At 36.3% G+C, this 15,353-nt stretch overlaps 2 protein-coding genes across 3 annotated transcripts; both read left to right on the top strand.

Annotated features, from left to right (window-relative positions):
* Positions 1 to 1,062: 1,062 nt before the first annotated feature.
* Positions 1,063 to 5,248, top strand: serpine1 (serpin peptidase inhibitor, clade E (nexin, plasminogen activator inhibitor type 1), member 1). Its single transcript, XM_048184071.1, has 9 exons — positions 1,063 to 1,300; positions 1,720 to 1,961; positions 2,183 to 2,407; positions 2,547 to 2,741; positions 2,849 to 3,047; positions 3,161 to 3,261; positions 3,371 to 3,457; positions 3,563 to 3,646; positions 3,773 to 5,248. The coding sequence occupies exons 2-9, from the start codon at positions 1,721 to 1,723 to the stop codon at positions 3,817 to 3,819; spliced, it is 1,179 nt and encodes a 392-aa protein (XP_048040028.1). The 5' UTR covers positions 1,063 to 1,300; position 1,720; the 3' UTR covers positions 3,820 to 5,248.
* On the top strand, positions 5,093 to 15,353 carry ap1s1 (adaptor related protein complex 1 subunit sigma 1). 2 transcript variants are annotated; one of them, XM_048184077.1, is made up of 6 exons: positions 5,093 to 5,248; positions 9,462 to 9,640; positions 11,216 to 11,324; positions 13,831 to 13,968; positions 14,171 to 14,245; positions 14,975 to 15,353. In XM_048184077.1, the coding sequence occupies exons 1-5, from the start codon at positions 5,246 to 5,248 to the stop codon at positions 14,216 to 14,218; spliced, it is 477 nt and encodes a 158-aa protein (XP_048040034.1). In that variant the 5' UTR covers positions 5,093 to 5,245; the 3' UTR covers positions 14,219 to 14,245; positions 14,975 to 15,353. The 2 variants fall into 2 exon arrangements, with proteins under 2 accessions (XP_048040034.1, XP_048040033.1); XM_048184076.1 differs by having other exon boundaries at positions 14,171 to 15,353.

The following is a 15,353-nucleotide window of genomic DNA, read 5'->3' as shown; positions in this document are numbered from 1 at the left end:
ATCTATCTATCTATCTATCTATCTATCTATCTATCTATCTATCTATCTATCTGGCCAGTGAAGATGGAGTGGAAGTGGCCAGCGGTGTCATGGTCGACAGGAAGATAATCTTGGAAAAGGTCTTTAGACGCAGCCTGACCAAAGCCTTCCAGAGCGTCCCACACCAAATCGACTTCAGCCACCCAGAGATGGCCAAGCAGGTGATCAACTCCTGGACATCTGACCACACTGGTGGTAAGTAGGCCTAATTAAAGTTACTGCTATTTTGAATAAATTGCCATAAATTGTATATCACTTTGGATTAAAAACATCTGCTAAATTATTAAGAGTAAATGTAAGTTCATTCATCATACGCTTAATGTGTCTATTGTTTTCATTTCTTAGGAATGATTTCTGAATTCCTGATGTCCAAATGCCGCCCACTTCCATGGGATCTGGATGACACCCTTCGACCCTAAACTTACTAGGGAACAGCTCTTCCACAGAGCCAACGGCAGTGCTGTATCTGTTCCCATGATGACAACGACTCAAAAATTCAACTATGAGTATCAAGGATTCGTTTAAAGGAACTGATCTATCTATCTATCTATCTATCTATCTATCTATCTATCTATCTATCTATCTATCTATCTATCTATCTATCTATCTATCTATCTATCTATCTATCCACCCATCCACTCACCCATCTATCCATTTATCTATCTATCTATCTATCTATCTATCTATCTATCTATCTATCTATCTATCTATCTATCTATCTATCTCTTGTTTTGAACCTCATTTATTTTACTCGGTTATATATTTAGTCTGGCAAAATAATAATAATAATAATAATATATATATATATATATATATATATATATATATATATATATATATATATATATATAATATGCACATTAAAAGTGGATTTGAGAGTTTTATTAAACAGCGAAACTCTATTCAAAGCTTTAATGACTGAACGAAGAGCTGTGACTTCTGCCTTAGACTAAACGTATGACTTTGCTGTTTAGCAGTCCCGTAAAAATGAAAAGAGACAGACGAGGAAAGAGACTGGGTGGGAAAAGTGTTTATGTTTGTCTGTGTGAAAAAAGGGGAGAGGGGGACGAAAAAGGCAGACAAGGATGACTTCATAACTTCCGCTAGTGTGTGAGCGGCTGAAGGGGAGGTCTTAAGTCCTTTAAATAGCGCAGCGCTACTCACAGACACTCAGAACAACTCTGGACTTGCACCGCTTTGGAGGATCACAATAACACGCTATATCTACAAAGAAACTCTACAAAAATAAAGCATCTTTCAGGTAATTGTATAATCTTGTTCTGTCTATAACCGATAAAGTTTTAAACTATTTTCGTTGTTATTATGCCCACGTTTTGGTCTGAACAGCATGGGAAAAACTTGAAAATTTGAAACTTAATTTAATTACTAGTTGTGTAACTATCAGTTATGAGTGAACTGTTGTAGACAAAGGTTTTTATGTATTTATCTGAGTCAAGAGAGACAAACAGAAATAGCATTGCGTTTGAACAGTGGGTGTTGTGTCTTGCACCTGAGGGAGAATTTTCACAAGGGAAAGTGAACATTTCTCCATGATTTTGCCAAGTAAACCACATATTGTGACCAGAAACATACTTAAGAAGAAATTAACTATCTTTACCAAGCATTTACAATTTGAAATTAACACCGCTGACATTTCTCTCCTCTTTCTCACTTATTCAGAATGCAGAGCCTCAGTATACTGCTGATCTTCACCCTTTGCGGGTCAAGCTTGTGCAACCTTTTTGAAGAGAAATATACAGACTTTGGACTTCAAGTGTTCTCTGAAGCTATTCAGTCTGCTCCGGACAGAAATCTGGCTCTCTCTCCCTATGGCATCTCCTCAGTGCTGGGCATGGCTCAGCTGGGTGCCTATGGCAGCACACTTGAAATGCTCACCTCCAAGATGGGCTACTCACTGCAAGGTAGATAAATAAGAGCAGTAGATGTAATTCAGATGAACTGAAAATTTTCTTCTGGAACAGCTTTGAAGAAATGTAATTCAAAATATATCATTTGAATCTTTGTATAGAGCCTACATGTATCATTTATATAATATACTCAGATATTTAAATCGTAATAGTTTGCATTCCTAATGCAATGTGTAAAGTTTATCTTAACTCTCTTCTTTCTTTCTCTTTGATAGCACGAGGAATGCCAAAGCTCCAGAAGCTTCTTCAGAGAGATTTGGCCAGTGAAGATGGAGTGGAAGTGGCCAGCGGTGTAATGGTCGACAGGAAGATAATCTTGGAAAAGGTCTTTAGACGCAGCCTGACCAAAGCCTTCCAGAGCGTCCCACACCAAATCGACTTCAGCCACCCAGAGATGGCCAGGCAGGTGATCAACTCCTGGACATCTGACCACACTGGTGGTAAGTAGGCCTAATTAAAGTTACTGCTATTTTGAATAAATTGCCATAAATTGTATATCACTTTGGATGAAAAATTATTAAGAGTAAATGTAAGTTCATTCATCATACGCTTAATGTGTCTATTGTTTTCATTTCTTAGGAATGATTTCTGAATTCCTCCCATCTGGAATGCTGAGTGAACAGACACGTTTAGTCCTGTTAAATGCCGTCCACTTCCATGGGATCTGGATGACACCCTTCGACCCTAAACTTACTAGGGAACAGCTCTTCCACAGAGCCAACGGCAGTGCTGTATCTGTTCCCATGATGACAACGACTCAAAAATTCAACTACGGTGAGTGTCAAGGATTCGTTTAAAGGAACTGATAGACGGATTGATGGCAGGAAAAAAAATGCTTAGGTGGTTTACAATGTTACATATATATATTTTTCTTCATCCAGGTGAGTTTGTGACTGAGGACGGTGTGGACTACGATGTCATTGAGGTGCCTTATGAGGGGGAGTCACTAAGTATGCTTCTGGTGACACCATTTGAGAAGGATGTGCCTCTGATGGCCTTGATCAAAGAGCTAAGAAGCAGCAGGATTCACCAATGGAGAAAAGAGATGAGAAAGATTAGCAAACAACTGGCTATTCCAAGGTAACCGAGACTTTGATCCATTTCTGTGAATTTTCTTGGGTTTTTTTTAAAAAGAAATTGATAAACATTTAAAACAGCAGGCCTAATATGTGTTACATGATGATATTTTACAGGTTTTCTATGGATACAGAAATTGATCTGAAGTCTACACTGAGCAAGATGGGTCTTGGAGATATTTTCAGCCAGAGCAAAGCTGATTTCTCTCGCATTACCAGTGAGTATTGGAAATGATTTTGGCAACTATGTAGCTGTTTTGTTAAGGAATAAATGTTAATGGATTAATCTAATATAGTTGTTTCTCTATCTCTGCTCTGTCCACCTAGCTGAGGAACCTTTATGTGTATCCAAGGTCCTTCAGAGAGTAAAACTTGAGGTGAATGAAGAAGGAACCAAAGGCTCATCTGCCACAGGTACAATCCCTAAATTACAGCCTACCACAACAAAGATTTAATAGCATTAACAATCATTACAGCGATACCAAAATGCATTTTTGACATTATTCTGTGGTTCCACAGCGGCTGTCATCTACTCTCGCATGGCTGTCGAGGAGATCACGCTGGATAGACCGTTCTACTTCCTCATTCAACACAAACCCACTGGTCAGTTGTGCTTTCACCTCGTTACATTACATTTTGATGGCTTTTTATCTAAATAAATGTCAGTGTAATTTAGGACTTTTGTTTGTTGGCTTCCTCAATATTAATACCCCCTGGTTAACTTCACAGGTGCATTGTTGTTCAGCGGTCAAGTTAACCAGCCTCAGGAATACTAACAGACCAAGGTTGTGACTGAAGTAACCACACACGCAGAAGGACCAAGGAAAAGTCTGCACACAACATACTACTGAAGACAAGAGATCTGCAAAACTTTCTATATCTGCCATTTGAGCATAGCTTGGAGTGCCAAACTTTAATAAGAAATGTATAAACAAGGTTATTCAGTATGTTATCTCTGCTATAGTGGGGAAAAGATCTAGACTATAAAAAGAAAGGACACGAATTTAAAGCCTCAGCAGACAGAAGTTCTACATGCACTAACTATTTGAAGATTGTATTAATTTCTATGCTTGTTTCATCTGATGTTTAATGTGCTTGTATTTTTTTTTAAAGTATTTATATTTATTTATTGTCGAAGGTCATATTTTCTTGAAGATTGTGTATAAAAATTGTTTCCTTTTATAATAAAAGCAACCATATGCGACCATAAAACACTTCTGCATTCTTTATTAAATTACTTTGGAGCTGGCGACACCTTGTGTTCAAAATTTGGCAACAACAAAAAGTCAAGTATATTACAACACTTTTCAGATTAAATGAAAGGCGTAGGTAGGCTATTGTAATAATAAACTTTCAGATTAATGTGTGATTAGCAAGAGTTAGTTCTTGACTACAGATGGCATTGCGATGTTAGTGGCAATTAATGACCAAACTGAGCAGCACGAATCTGGGTTATATTGTACAGTGAAAAGATAAAATTTCTTTGACTCACCCTATCTCGGTTACCATGGTAACCCGAATCAGCCCCCCGTTTTGTCATGGCAACAACATCTGAACATCTTGCCCTAATGTCAGAGGCAAAGCTGTTAATTTTCACAAACCCCACTTCATTCCTTTTGTAGACAAACACATCACTATTTTCTTTTTTAAATATTTTTTAAAGCAGGAATTAATTTCTTGTGAAGGCAGCAAACGGACTTTCTGCAAGAGATCTTGTGGAGACAGGAATTCGCACAGCGCATGCGCGCTGGTGGTGATGACGTTATACCTGACTCATCTCTAGTGACGGAAAGTCCGCTTCAGTTCCGCGAATCGGTTCTTTCAAACAGTTCGTTTCAATTAACCGATTCAACAGTTCTTTTAAGTCATGATAAACTGTGGCCCTTGGCATCTCGGCCTAGCATATTACATACTCCAAAATTTTGTCGACACATTATTACGTTACGTTTCATTAATACGGCCGTTTACAGTAATTCATCAATCTATTTCGTGAACGAATCGGTTCACACGATGCATTGAAAAGATCCGACTCAAAAGAACAATTCGTTCACGAATCGGACAGCGCTACTTCAGGCAGCTTCAATGGGGCTCTGAAACTACGAGCAGTCAATTAGACATGAATTGATATTATTTTGCGGTATTTACCAAAAAGCGGGTTGCTGTTCACTGAAATTACCCGACTGCTCTCATTAAGCCGTCAGAATGGTAAGTTATACTCTTATAGCGCCATTAATGTGCACTTTTCAAGACAGAGCTAGATAGCTAAAGCTAAGTTAGTACCTGGACACCTCAAAACCTGTTTAAAGATTCACTTTTCACCTGTCGGGCCCTTGGTGGTCTTTTCAGTTTGGACGCGTTGTTTGGTTAAACGTCTCTCAAATAAATCGTGAAATTCTCTAGATGTCATAGATTGAAAAGCGTTTGTTCATTACCCGGTTAGTTTGACAGCTAGGTTTAATGTGTTAAGTTGATATTATTAATTAATCAGATAAATGCTACTGCTTGGTGCTCAAACGGAGTATTTTCTAAATACCTGAGGTATTGATGATTGAACCTACATTTTCAAAATGAAATAATTTTCCGAAATAAATTGAAACTAAATTTTTTAAAAGTTGTCTTTTGACTCTTTTGATCCGACCCGGAAACGGTTGTCTATTTGCAGCAGTGTAATTGTAATATGAGATTCAGCTGAACTGTGAGTCAGAAATAAATGCCTTAAACTCTACGGTACATTTAATCGCGGGTTGTTAGCATCATAACAGTGTGTTCTCTCGAAACCATGTCGTTATAGAAGTATTTCACAACATATTTCCTTTGTTTAATCAGTTAAGCATGAAAGGAAGTGCTGCTCTGAGAGATAACATCCAACACATCATAAAACAGTGTTTACTAACTGAGGAAAGGACTAATGCTCATGACAGAGGAAAGCAAAATGTGATGACTTTTTACACTGTCCAAACATTTCCCTGTTTGCCATATTTAATCAACTGGCTGACCTGAACTTGCTTATTCTTACATCTATTAACAGATGTTACAAACCTTACAAGTCTAAAGAGAGCATTTTTCCTATATAAGACCTTTTGTTTTCCCCTCTTTCTACATTGCTAGAAAAACAGCAGAAAACATTGGTCACAGTAAGTAAAGATGTGTAGTTTAGCAGTAGACGGTGATCTGATTGTCTGTTCTGTAGATTTTAATATTCGTTATTAACAGTAGATTTTCATTAATGTGTGAGTTTAAAGTTCAACATCTGTGTTTAATCTACTAACAAGTGTTATAAGACATGCTATTGATCTAGTAAATACAATGCATAGTTTTAGCAAACTTGTCTATACATGTGGAGGCTAAATTTTCACTTAATTTGTCTGTGAAATATAGACCTTTTTATAGCATTGAAGAATATAGTCTCTTTCCCTTAGGAGGTTACTATTCTCGTCTTTGGCCTCAATACATTTTTTTTTTCTGCCACATCTCTGTCGTCTTTTTTATCTCTTTCTTTTTTTTGGATATTAAGCGGCTGTTGTACATCAGAGCCTTTCGCTCACAAGTGCAGTGCACCATTTTTAGACTCTTTCAAGGGCTGATGTAGGCTGACAAATTCTGGCACATAGTGAATGTCCTCAATTTAGCAAGCTGATAAAAATGCTCCACAATTAAACTAATGTGTGCTTAGAGTAGTATTCCATGTGACAGTCTTGTGGTTTTTAATCATAGTGTGTTGTATACTAGTTCTGTGATCATAAAAAATGAGATGGTTATAGATAGCATTTGGAGTGGATTGAGCTGAATGCACCGTGTTGGATATGTGGGCCGTGTCTGTTGGGAGCAGATGCAGTGCTCTTCAGCTCTCTTCTTAAATATTTAACACATCTGAAATGTATAGGCCAGCTCGTTTTCTAATTTTATAGTGACGGATGATGCTGAACTTCTTTTGGGGAGGGGAAAAAAGTACAATTTTTACACAATTTTCCATTACGCCTTCATCCTTTCTGATATGTCTGGTTATGAGTACAGTTCTATAAAATCATCATTTGTATGTGGGTAGTTGACAAATAACATGGACATGACCCTTTTTTTCGACATCAGGATTTTAAGTTGTAATTTATTTGAATGTGTAGGTGTATGCTTTGTCATCAGTTGATAAATGTCTTTCACCACCAGTTATAGTTGCTTTTGGTCATTAGTCCAAATTAGTCCACTTTATTTAAAATGTTCTTTGATAAGTAACTGCATGCCATGCCATTACTCACTTATAGTTTTTGATCATTATTCAGTGTTTTTTGTTGTTGATATTGCAAACTAAAACTATAAAGACAGTTGTTTTCATTAATTAAAATTCATTTAAAATAAAATTAAAATATAAATATTAGATGAAAAATTTTATGAGTTAAGTTTGTTGAAATGCTAAAATTACTAAACCTAAATCTGATATATATAATATATATATATATATATATATATATATATATATATATATATATATACACACACACAGACACACACACACACACACACACACACACACACACACACACACACACACTGCTCAGTGTAATTGAGTACACCCCCTTTGAAAAGTAACATTTTTGAACAATATCTCAATGAACACAAAAACAATTTCCAAAATGTTGACAAGACTAAGTTTAATATAACATCTGTGTAACAGATAAAAGTAAGGTTAATAATATAACTTAGATTACACATTTTTACTCAAATTAGGGTGATGCAAAAATGAGTACACCCCACAACAAAAACTACTACATCTAGTACTTTGTATGGCCTCCATGATATTTAATGACAGCACCAAGTCTTCTAGGCATAGAATGAAGAAGTTGGCGACATTTTGCAACATCTATCTTTTTCCATTCTTCAAGATTGACCTCTTTTAGAGACTGGATGCTGGATGGAGAGTGATGCTCAACTTGTCTCTTCAGAATTCCCCATCGGTGTTCGATTGGGTTCAGATCAGAAGCCACTAAATCACTTTCACCCTGTTCTTCTTCAGAAATCCAACATTGGCCTTAGATGTGTGTTTAGGATCATTGTCATGTTGGAAAAGTGCACGGCGACCAAGGGCACGGAGTGATGGTAGCATCTTCTCTTTCAGTATAGAGCAGTTAATCTGTGAATTCATGATGCCATCAATGAAATGCAGCTCCCGACACCAGCGGCACTCATGCAGCCCCACATAAGGACACTGCCACCACCATGTTTCACTGTAGGCACCATGCATTTTTCTTTGTATTCATACAGTTTTGAAGCCGTCAGTTCCAAAAACATTTATCTTGGTCTCATCACTCCAGAGTATAGAGTCCCAATAGTCTTCATCTTTGTCAGCAAACTGGCAAACTCTAGGCGGGCTTTTTTGTGCCTGGGCTTTAGGAGAGGCTTCTTTCGTGGACGGCATCCATGCATGCCATTCCTCTGCAGTGTACGCCGTTTTGTGTCACAGGAAATAGTCACCCCAGTTTGGCTTTCTACTTCTTTAGATAACAGCAGTGAACTTGCGTGCCGATTTTCTTCAAGACGCTCCTGTCGAGGTGTTAACTTCTGTGGACAACCTGGACGTCTCTGTGAGATGGTTGCAGTTCCATCATTTTTTTTTTTATTTTTGTTCCACTTTTGCTACAGTATTCTGACTGATAAGTAAATGATTTGCTGATCTTCTTGTAGTCTTCACCTTTCTGGTGTAAAGAAATTATTTTCTTGAGACATTTCCATGTGGTGCCATTGCTGACAGCATGAAATGGGAAGGGGTTTTAACAGTCTTTTATAGTCAACTGTCTGCTGGACACCTGTGTAATGAATAATTAGACTTACCTGTGGTTCAATTCTTGTTATTAGACATTTGTAGTCTAAAATTTAGCTTTGCTCCAGAGACTTTCAGTGGGGTGCACTCATTTTTGCATCACCCTAATTTGAGTAAAACTGAAAATTTTGTTCTCCAAGTTATATTATTAACCTTTTTTCATGTTATAAGTTAAATAGATGTTATATAAAACTACATTCAACATTTTGGAAATAGTTTTTGTGTTCATAGAGATATTGTTTAAAATGTTTCTTTTCAAAGGGGGTTGTACTCATTTACGCTGAGCAACTGTATATATTTAAGTAACTAATAAAAAAAAGTCAGAAGCACAACAAAATTGCTAAATCTTCATAAAAATAACAATAATAATAAAAGTTAATAAATACTATAATAGTAGATAAATAATTCTAAAATAACAACTTTATTTTCCGCAGAATTATTTATTTTTTACATTCTTTGCCATATTGATATTTTCTGAGGAACTAACTATTTTTCTTTATGCAATCCTCTCCTGTCTTTCTCTCTCTCTCTGTGCGATCCTCTCCTGTCTTTCTCTCTCTCTCTGTGCGATCCTCTCCTGTCTTTCTCTCTCTCTCTGTTTTTCTGTAGATGCGCTTTATGCTTCTGTTCAGCCGGCAGGGGAAGCTGCGACTCCAGAAATGGTACACGGCTACAGCTGAGCGTGACAAAAAAAAGATGGTCAGAGAGCTCATGCAGGTGGTGCTGGCCAGAAAACCCAAAATGTGCAGCTTCCTGGAATGGAGAGATCTAAAGATAGTCTACAAGAGGTAGAAAACCACACATGCATTTGCTGTCTTTGTGAGACAGAAATGTCGGTTGCAAATGTGTCACTATTTTTCACATACACACAAAAAGTTATCTGAAATAAAAGCTAAAGTTAAAAAAAAAAAAAAAAATGTAGTGCTGGTACACACTAAACACCTTTTTTCCCATCTGGCCTGTTATTTATGTTCTGTAACTGTCTAGTGAAGCATGCATCAAATTATTGTGAACAATGAGTCATTTAATGCGTCACTTAAAGAGTGGAATTGTTTGAAACATCAAGATACATTTCTAGTTACCTACGCACATACACTGACTTGATTCATTACCTCTTGGAAACTCTCACAGTGCACTTTTGCATTGCGTAATAATATGTGTAAAGTGTTGAATACTGTCACTGCACTTGACAATAAAAAGAAGTGTAGTGAGAGGTTATTGTTTTTTTTTGCCACAAGGGGGCACTAAAAGTAAAGCAGCTTTGTTCTGTTGCGTATGATGCTTGTTTTTCACTTCAGCACTGCATCTGATGATATGTTCTTGATTTGCCAACTACTTAATGTCATTGAGGTTTGATTAAAGTGCCCCTATTATGCTATTTCAAAGGTTTCTAATTTTGTTTTGGAGATCTCCCACAATAGGTTTACATTCATCCAAGGTCAAAAACACTAATTATCATAATATACATTGCACATCACCTCATTTTTCAAAGAGTCTGACAGTTCATTTAAAGATTGAGTCTCTCTCTAAACCCCTCCTTTACGGCCCAGTTTGTTGTGGTTGGTCTACCGCTTATAGTGATAAATGCTCATTACCATATCTGAATTTTAGCACAAGAGGCTTCCTCAGCGTTTGATACACAGTGATACGAATGATGCTGTTGTTTTTACTGTATCAATTCAAGCACGAATTCTCATTCTTTTGAAGTGCATGCAAAGTGAATTCTCAGTGCTGAAAACAGCGTCTTTACGACATGTCAACAACTCAAACCAAACTTTTCAAAGTCTCAACTAACTACAGTGTTTGAGGGCGGGTCAAAAGTAAACATCATTCGGGGGCAGCCAATGAAGACCATAGGTTCAGAATTGATTCTTTCTTTTAAGAGACAATAACTTTATTTGTCGTGCACTTTAATGTTTAAAACTTTGCAGACCTTTTAGCTTCACAAACAGCTATATTTAATGGTTGTGAGAATGTGATATGGCTTGGTGCGATCATCAAATCGCAATGGTTGCGATGCAGTTATGTAAATATAGTCTGACGCACTGCATGTTTCATAGAAAAGTCAAAGCACAGCACTGTTCATTTTCAGTTTAGATTCACACAGTAAGTGGTACTCTGCAAGTGCTGTGTGTTTAAATTGCTTATACAACATTTTGTATCTATCTCTCTATATATCTTTTTTTCAGTTTTATTTAAATTCACAAAAAATGTTTTTTTAATTTAAGGTTTAGTTAATGATCGTAACCCTGGTTTTTATGCTTGCTTTTTTTCTTTTTTTTTACATGATTGACTGCATATACACTTTTTTTGATGGATGTATTATAGGTAACCCATTTATCGGGGTGTGTTTGGTTGTGTAGGTATGCCAGTCTATATTTCTGCTGTGCGGTGGAGGAGCAGGACAATGAGCTGATTACCCTGGAGGTCATCCATCGCTTTGTGGAGCTGCTGGATAAGTACTTTGGCAGTGTGAGTCATTCCTCACCACCACCCCTCTTTCATCTGGCCTCTCTATTTCTCTCATCCTTACTCGCCATTTCATACCTCACATCACAGCAACCCAAAACCTCTGAAATTCTCTTTACTTTCCTATCCTTTTTGCTTTTTCGTCCATCCACTCCTCTGCTATTTGTCCTATGTCCACATGCCACATGACACCCTCTGTATTGATATTATTTGCTGTTGTTCTCATGGCTTTTCTGTTTTGATGATGTGACTGTTTTGGTTGCCTGTCATTTATTAAGGTTAATTCCCTTGTGCGTCATAGTGTTACAGTTTTGAGTGTAGCATTCACAATGTTTCTCTTGGACCATTTTAACATTCACAGAATTGTCCTATTACAGTTATTGTTTTGATTTAGTTGTTCTTGCCAATTATTAAAGGGTTAGTTCACCCAAAAATGAAAATTCTGCCATTAATTACTCACCCTCATGTCGTTCCAAACCCGTAAGACTTTAGTTCATCTTTGGAACACAAACGAAGATCTTTTTGAGGAAATCTGAGAGCTTTCTGTCCCTCGATAGACAGCTACATGACTACCACTTTGACGCATTAAAAAGTTCATAAAGAGATCGTAAAACTTATCCATATGAATTGTGGTTTCGCTTTATATGATGAACAGATTGAATTTGGGCTTTTATTCACATATAAACATTGATCAGCGTACATAAACAAAAGCTCAACCGAACCTGAATGACGCGCAAGAACAAACCTCTTCCGGAAGCTCAAACGTGCTACAAAAACACATGAGAATGAACCTTGGTATATCTCGCACGTCAAGCAAACATGCTTGAGCTTCCGTTTACCACAACTTATGTGAAAGTTGGTGAATGTATATGTGAATAAAGGCCTAAAATCAAACTGTTATAAAGCGATCGAGAAAATTATATATGTTTTGGACTATATAAAACGATAGTCCAAAAGCAGAATTACAAAAAGGAACACATTACTTATGGATGATGATCTAGTTGATCTCAATTAGAACAAAAATTAACAAAATTACAGAGTAAAGAAGATTTTAAAATTTTAAAAACCATACACAAATTTTAAAAAAGTCTAAAATTGTCAAAACTCAAACTTATGTTTCTCTAAGATCCTACAATGATGAAAATGTTTTTTGTTTAAAGTCTGTTTATATAGGGATTTTAAAGGTTTAAACACAGTTTCACCAGCTTGACCCCAACATGTATGACCGTATGAAATGTAAGAAAGTATTGTAGCATGCATAAAAGTCTTAGCTACATCAACAGAGAGATGTTGTCTAATTTGTCTAAAATTTGTTATTTAATATTCCTCACCATTTTCTTTACATGTTTTTTTTTTTAAAACTAAGATTTGAGTCCAATATTAGACCAAGATAATTTAACTCATTAACTATTTCTATCATTTCACCATTAATAAAAATATCATTTGTCTTTGAGAAGAACAATCCTTTTGTAATGTTTAGGCTAAGACATGATTTCTGTGTAATCCTTTCCAATCCTTTCCAGCAGCTTTTAACTTCTCATCTGCTAACTCTGCTGTTCTCGCATGTGTAAAAATAACAATATCATCAGCATACATTTACACTTGTATCCCTTCACACTATTGTGGGAGCTCATTAATATACAGACGAAATAATAAGGGACCTAACACTGATCCTTGGGGTACACCCATTGTATAATGTAAGTTACAGGTTACTTAACCCCTTTTTAATTTTTACACATTGTTCTCTATTTGATAAATATGAGGATATCCACCCTAATCCTCCAGATGAAAACTGAAAGTTAGACCGTTTAGAAAGGAGAACTTCGTGATTAACTGTATCAAAGGCTTTACGCAATTCTAAAAATAGCACCAACTAATCTTCCTTTGTCAACTTTACATTTTATTTGCTCTGTTAAATGTAAATGGCTGTTTCAGTAGAATAATTTACTCTGAAACCAAACTGCATACAATGTAAACCAGACTTAACTGTATTAAGATAGGATGTCAGTTGTTCAGAAACGATCTTCTCTGCAACTTTTGAAAGTATTGGCAATATGCTTATGGGTCTATGATTACTAACTTCATAATGATCTCTAAATGTAAAAATAGGAGTAACAATGCCTTGTTTCCATGCAGTAGGAAAAACACTATATTAAAATGAGATGAATTAAATGAGTAAAGACAGGGGTTTGAATATCTTTGTGAGTTTTTACAAACAAAGTATCCAATTGATGAACATCTCTAATAAGCTAATAACTTTGTTGACTTGCATTTCAATAGTCTTGGTTAGATTAAAACTTTTACCCACAACATCAATCGGAAACTTCTTTCAAATTTTCCCCCTAATTCATTAACAGAATTAATAAAAAAAAAACTATTAAAAGCAGTAGCAATGGCATAATCGTCTTCAGTTTGCTTTCCCTGAACTTTAAGCTTGGATTCTTGTGCACATAAACAAGATTGTTTCTCATGTCTCCACTGTTTTCTGTGTGTGTTGTACACAATGTAGGTTTGTGAGCTTGACATCATTTTTAACTTTGAAAAAGCTTACTTTATCCTGGACGAGTTTCTTATGGGGGGAGAAATTCAGGACACTTCCAAGAAGAGCGTGCTCAAGGCCATCGAACAGGCCGACCTTCTACAAGAGGTGTGTGTATGTATGTTATTTATGTTTTCTTGAATGTTGTTTGCATAGAAAAGCCTAATGATGTTACTTAAATTCTGTTGTTGTGGCTCCCTCATTTATATACTCACAACTCCTCTGAGAATTGCACATTGTAAGCTGCCAAGTTAATCAGGGCATTGTGTAACGCCTCAATGGAAACCCTTGTCTCCTTTTCTCCGGACAGGAGGATGAGTCACCCAGGAGTGTCCTAGAGGAGATGGGGCTGGCCTAGTACTAGTTTCCAATGCAGTCAAGACAGGTGGTAAATTTCGGTACTACTGAGACACATGAAGTGGGTCCAAGGGGAGGGAGAAGAAAATGGGAATAAAAGAGGTTAGGTGGGGTTAATTTTGAACTACTGAGATCAGCATGTGATTGTATTTCAATTCCAACCTTTTTTGTCTTTTACATTTTAAAATGGCTGCCTAGCTGGGAACTCGTCTTTCTTAAGAGACACTTTTGAAAGAGAGTTGCAGATAGACATTTGAATTTAGCAGTTGGAAACATATTTTAAAAAAAATTTGAGGCTCGCCACTTTAAAAACAGGTCATGCAATCTCAGCTTTTAGTTTTATTCCAAATAATGATTTATTGTTACATTGATCAAGTGACCTGCTTTGGAAAAGCTACCTGTTGTAGATGATAACCTAAAAATTGAATCTTCCTAAATGCCATTACTATACATCTACTGTAGCTGCTCAGGAAACGATGACATTGACCATCCAGCCATTTTTATTTGTGTGAGATGCAAAAATATTTGTACTTGTACCACTTTAAATTAAGTGCTATGGACCATAAGTAAATCTTCTAATGGGTTTTTTCTAATGGATCGATTTTAAAGAGATATTCACCAAATGGGAGGAATATTAAATAGACATTTTTAAATGGCTGCAATACTGAATGGACTATTTTTTTTGTTTGGTCTATTCATTCTGTCCCTTGAGCCACAGTAGTAAAACGCCTGAATGTGTATCTTACTTCGAGAACAGGGCACTGAATCTCAACCACAAAATGGCGCTGAAGCTCTTTCCTGTTTATCTTGGTCTACATCCTGCTTTCCAAAGACATGTTTCTGACTGTAAGCGTGGCGTTGGAGTTGTAATAATTAAGGGAGTATTTGTAGCCTGTTTCAGATAACAAAAGAGGGCTTTGATATTAAGTGTGATGTATTTACATAGCTTTTTAAACGTGGTGTGAAATAAGGGAATATTTTGAGATGATGTGTTTCTTTTTTTTTTTTTTTTTTTAACAATTGATTCATTTTAGCATGAGGGCATGTTTTTCCCTGTGTAAAAACCGTCAGGTAACCAAAACAGAATTATGTGTGAATGTAATTTTATAAATAATAAAACACACTTTTAGCCTAAA

This window comes from Megalobrama amblycephala, linkage group LG3 (genome assembly GCF_018812025.1).
Source record: "Megalobrama amblycephala isolate DHTTF-2021 linkage group LG3, ASM1881202v1, whole genome shotgun sequence".
Lineage (NCBI taxonomy): Eukaryota > Metazoa > Chordata > Actinopteri > Cypriniformes > Xenocyprididae > Megalobrama > Megalobrama amblycephala.
Note: the sequence above shows the minus strand (reverse complement) of the source record. Positions and strands in the feature narration are given on the sequence as shown.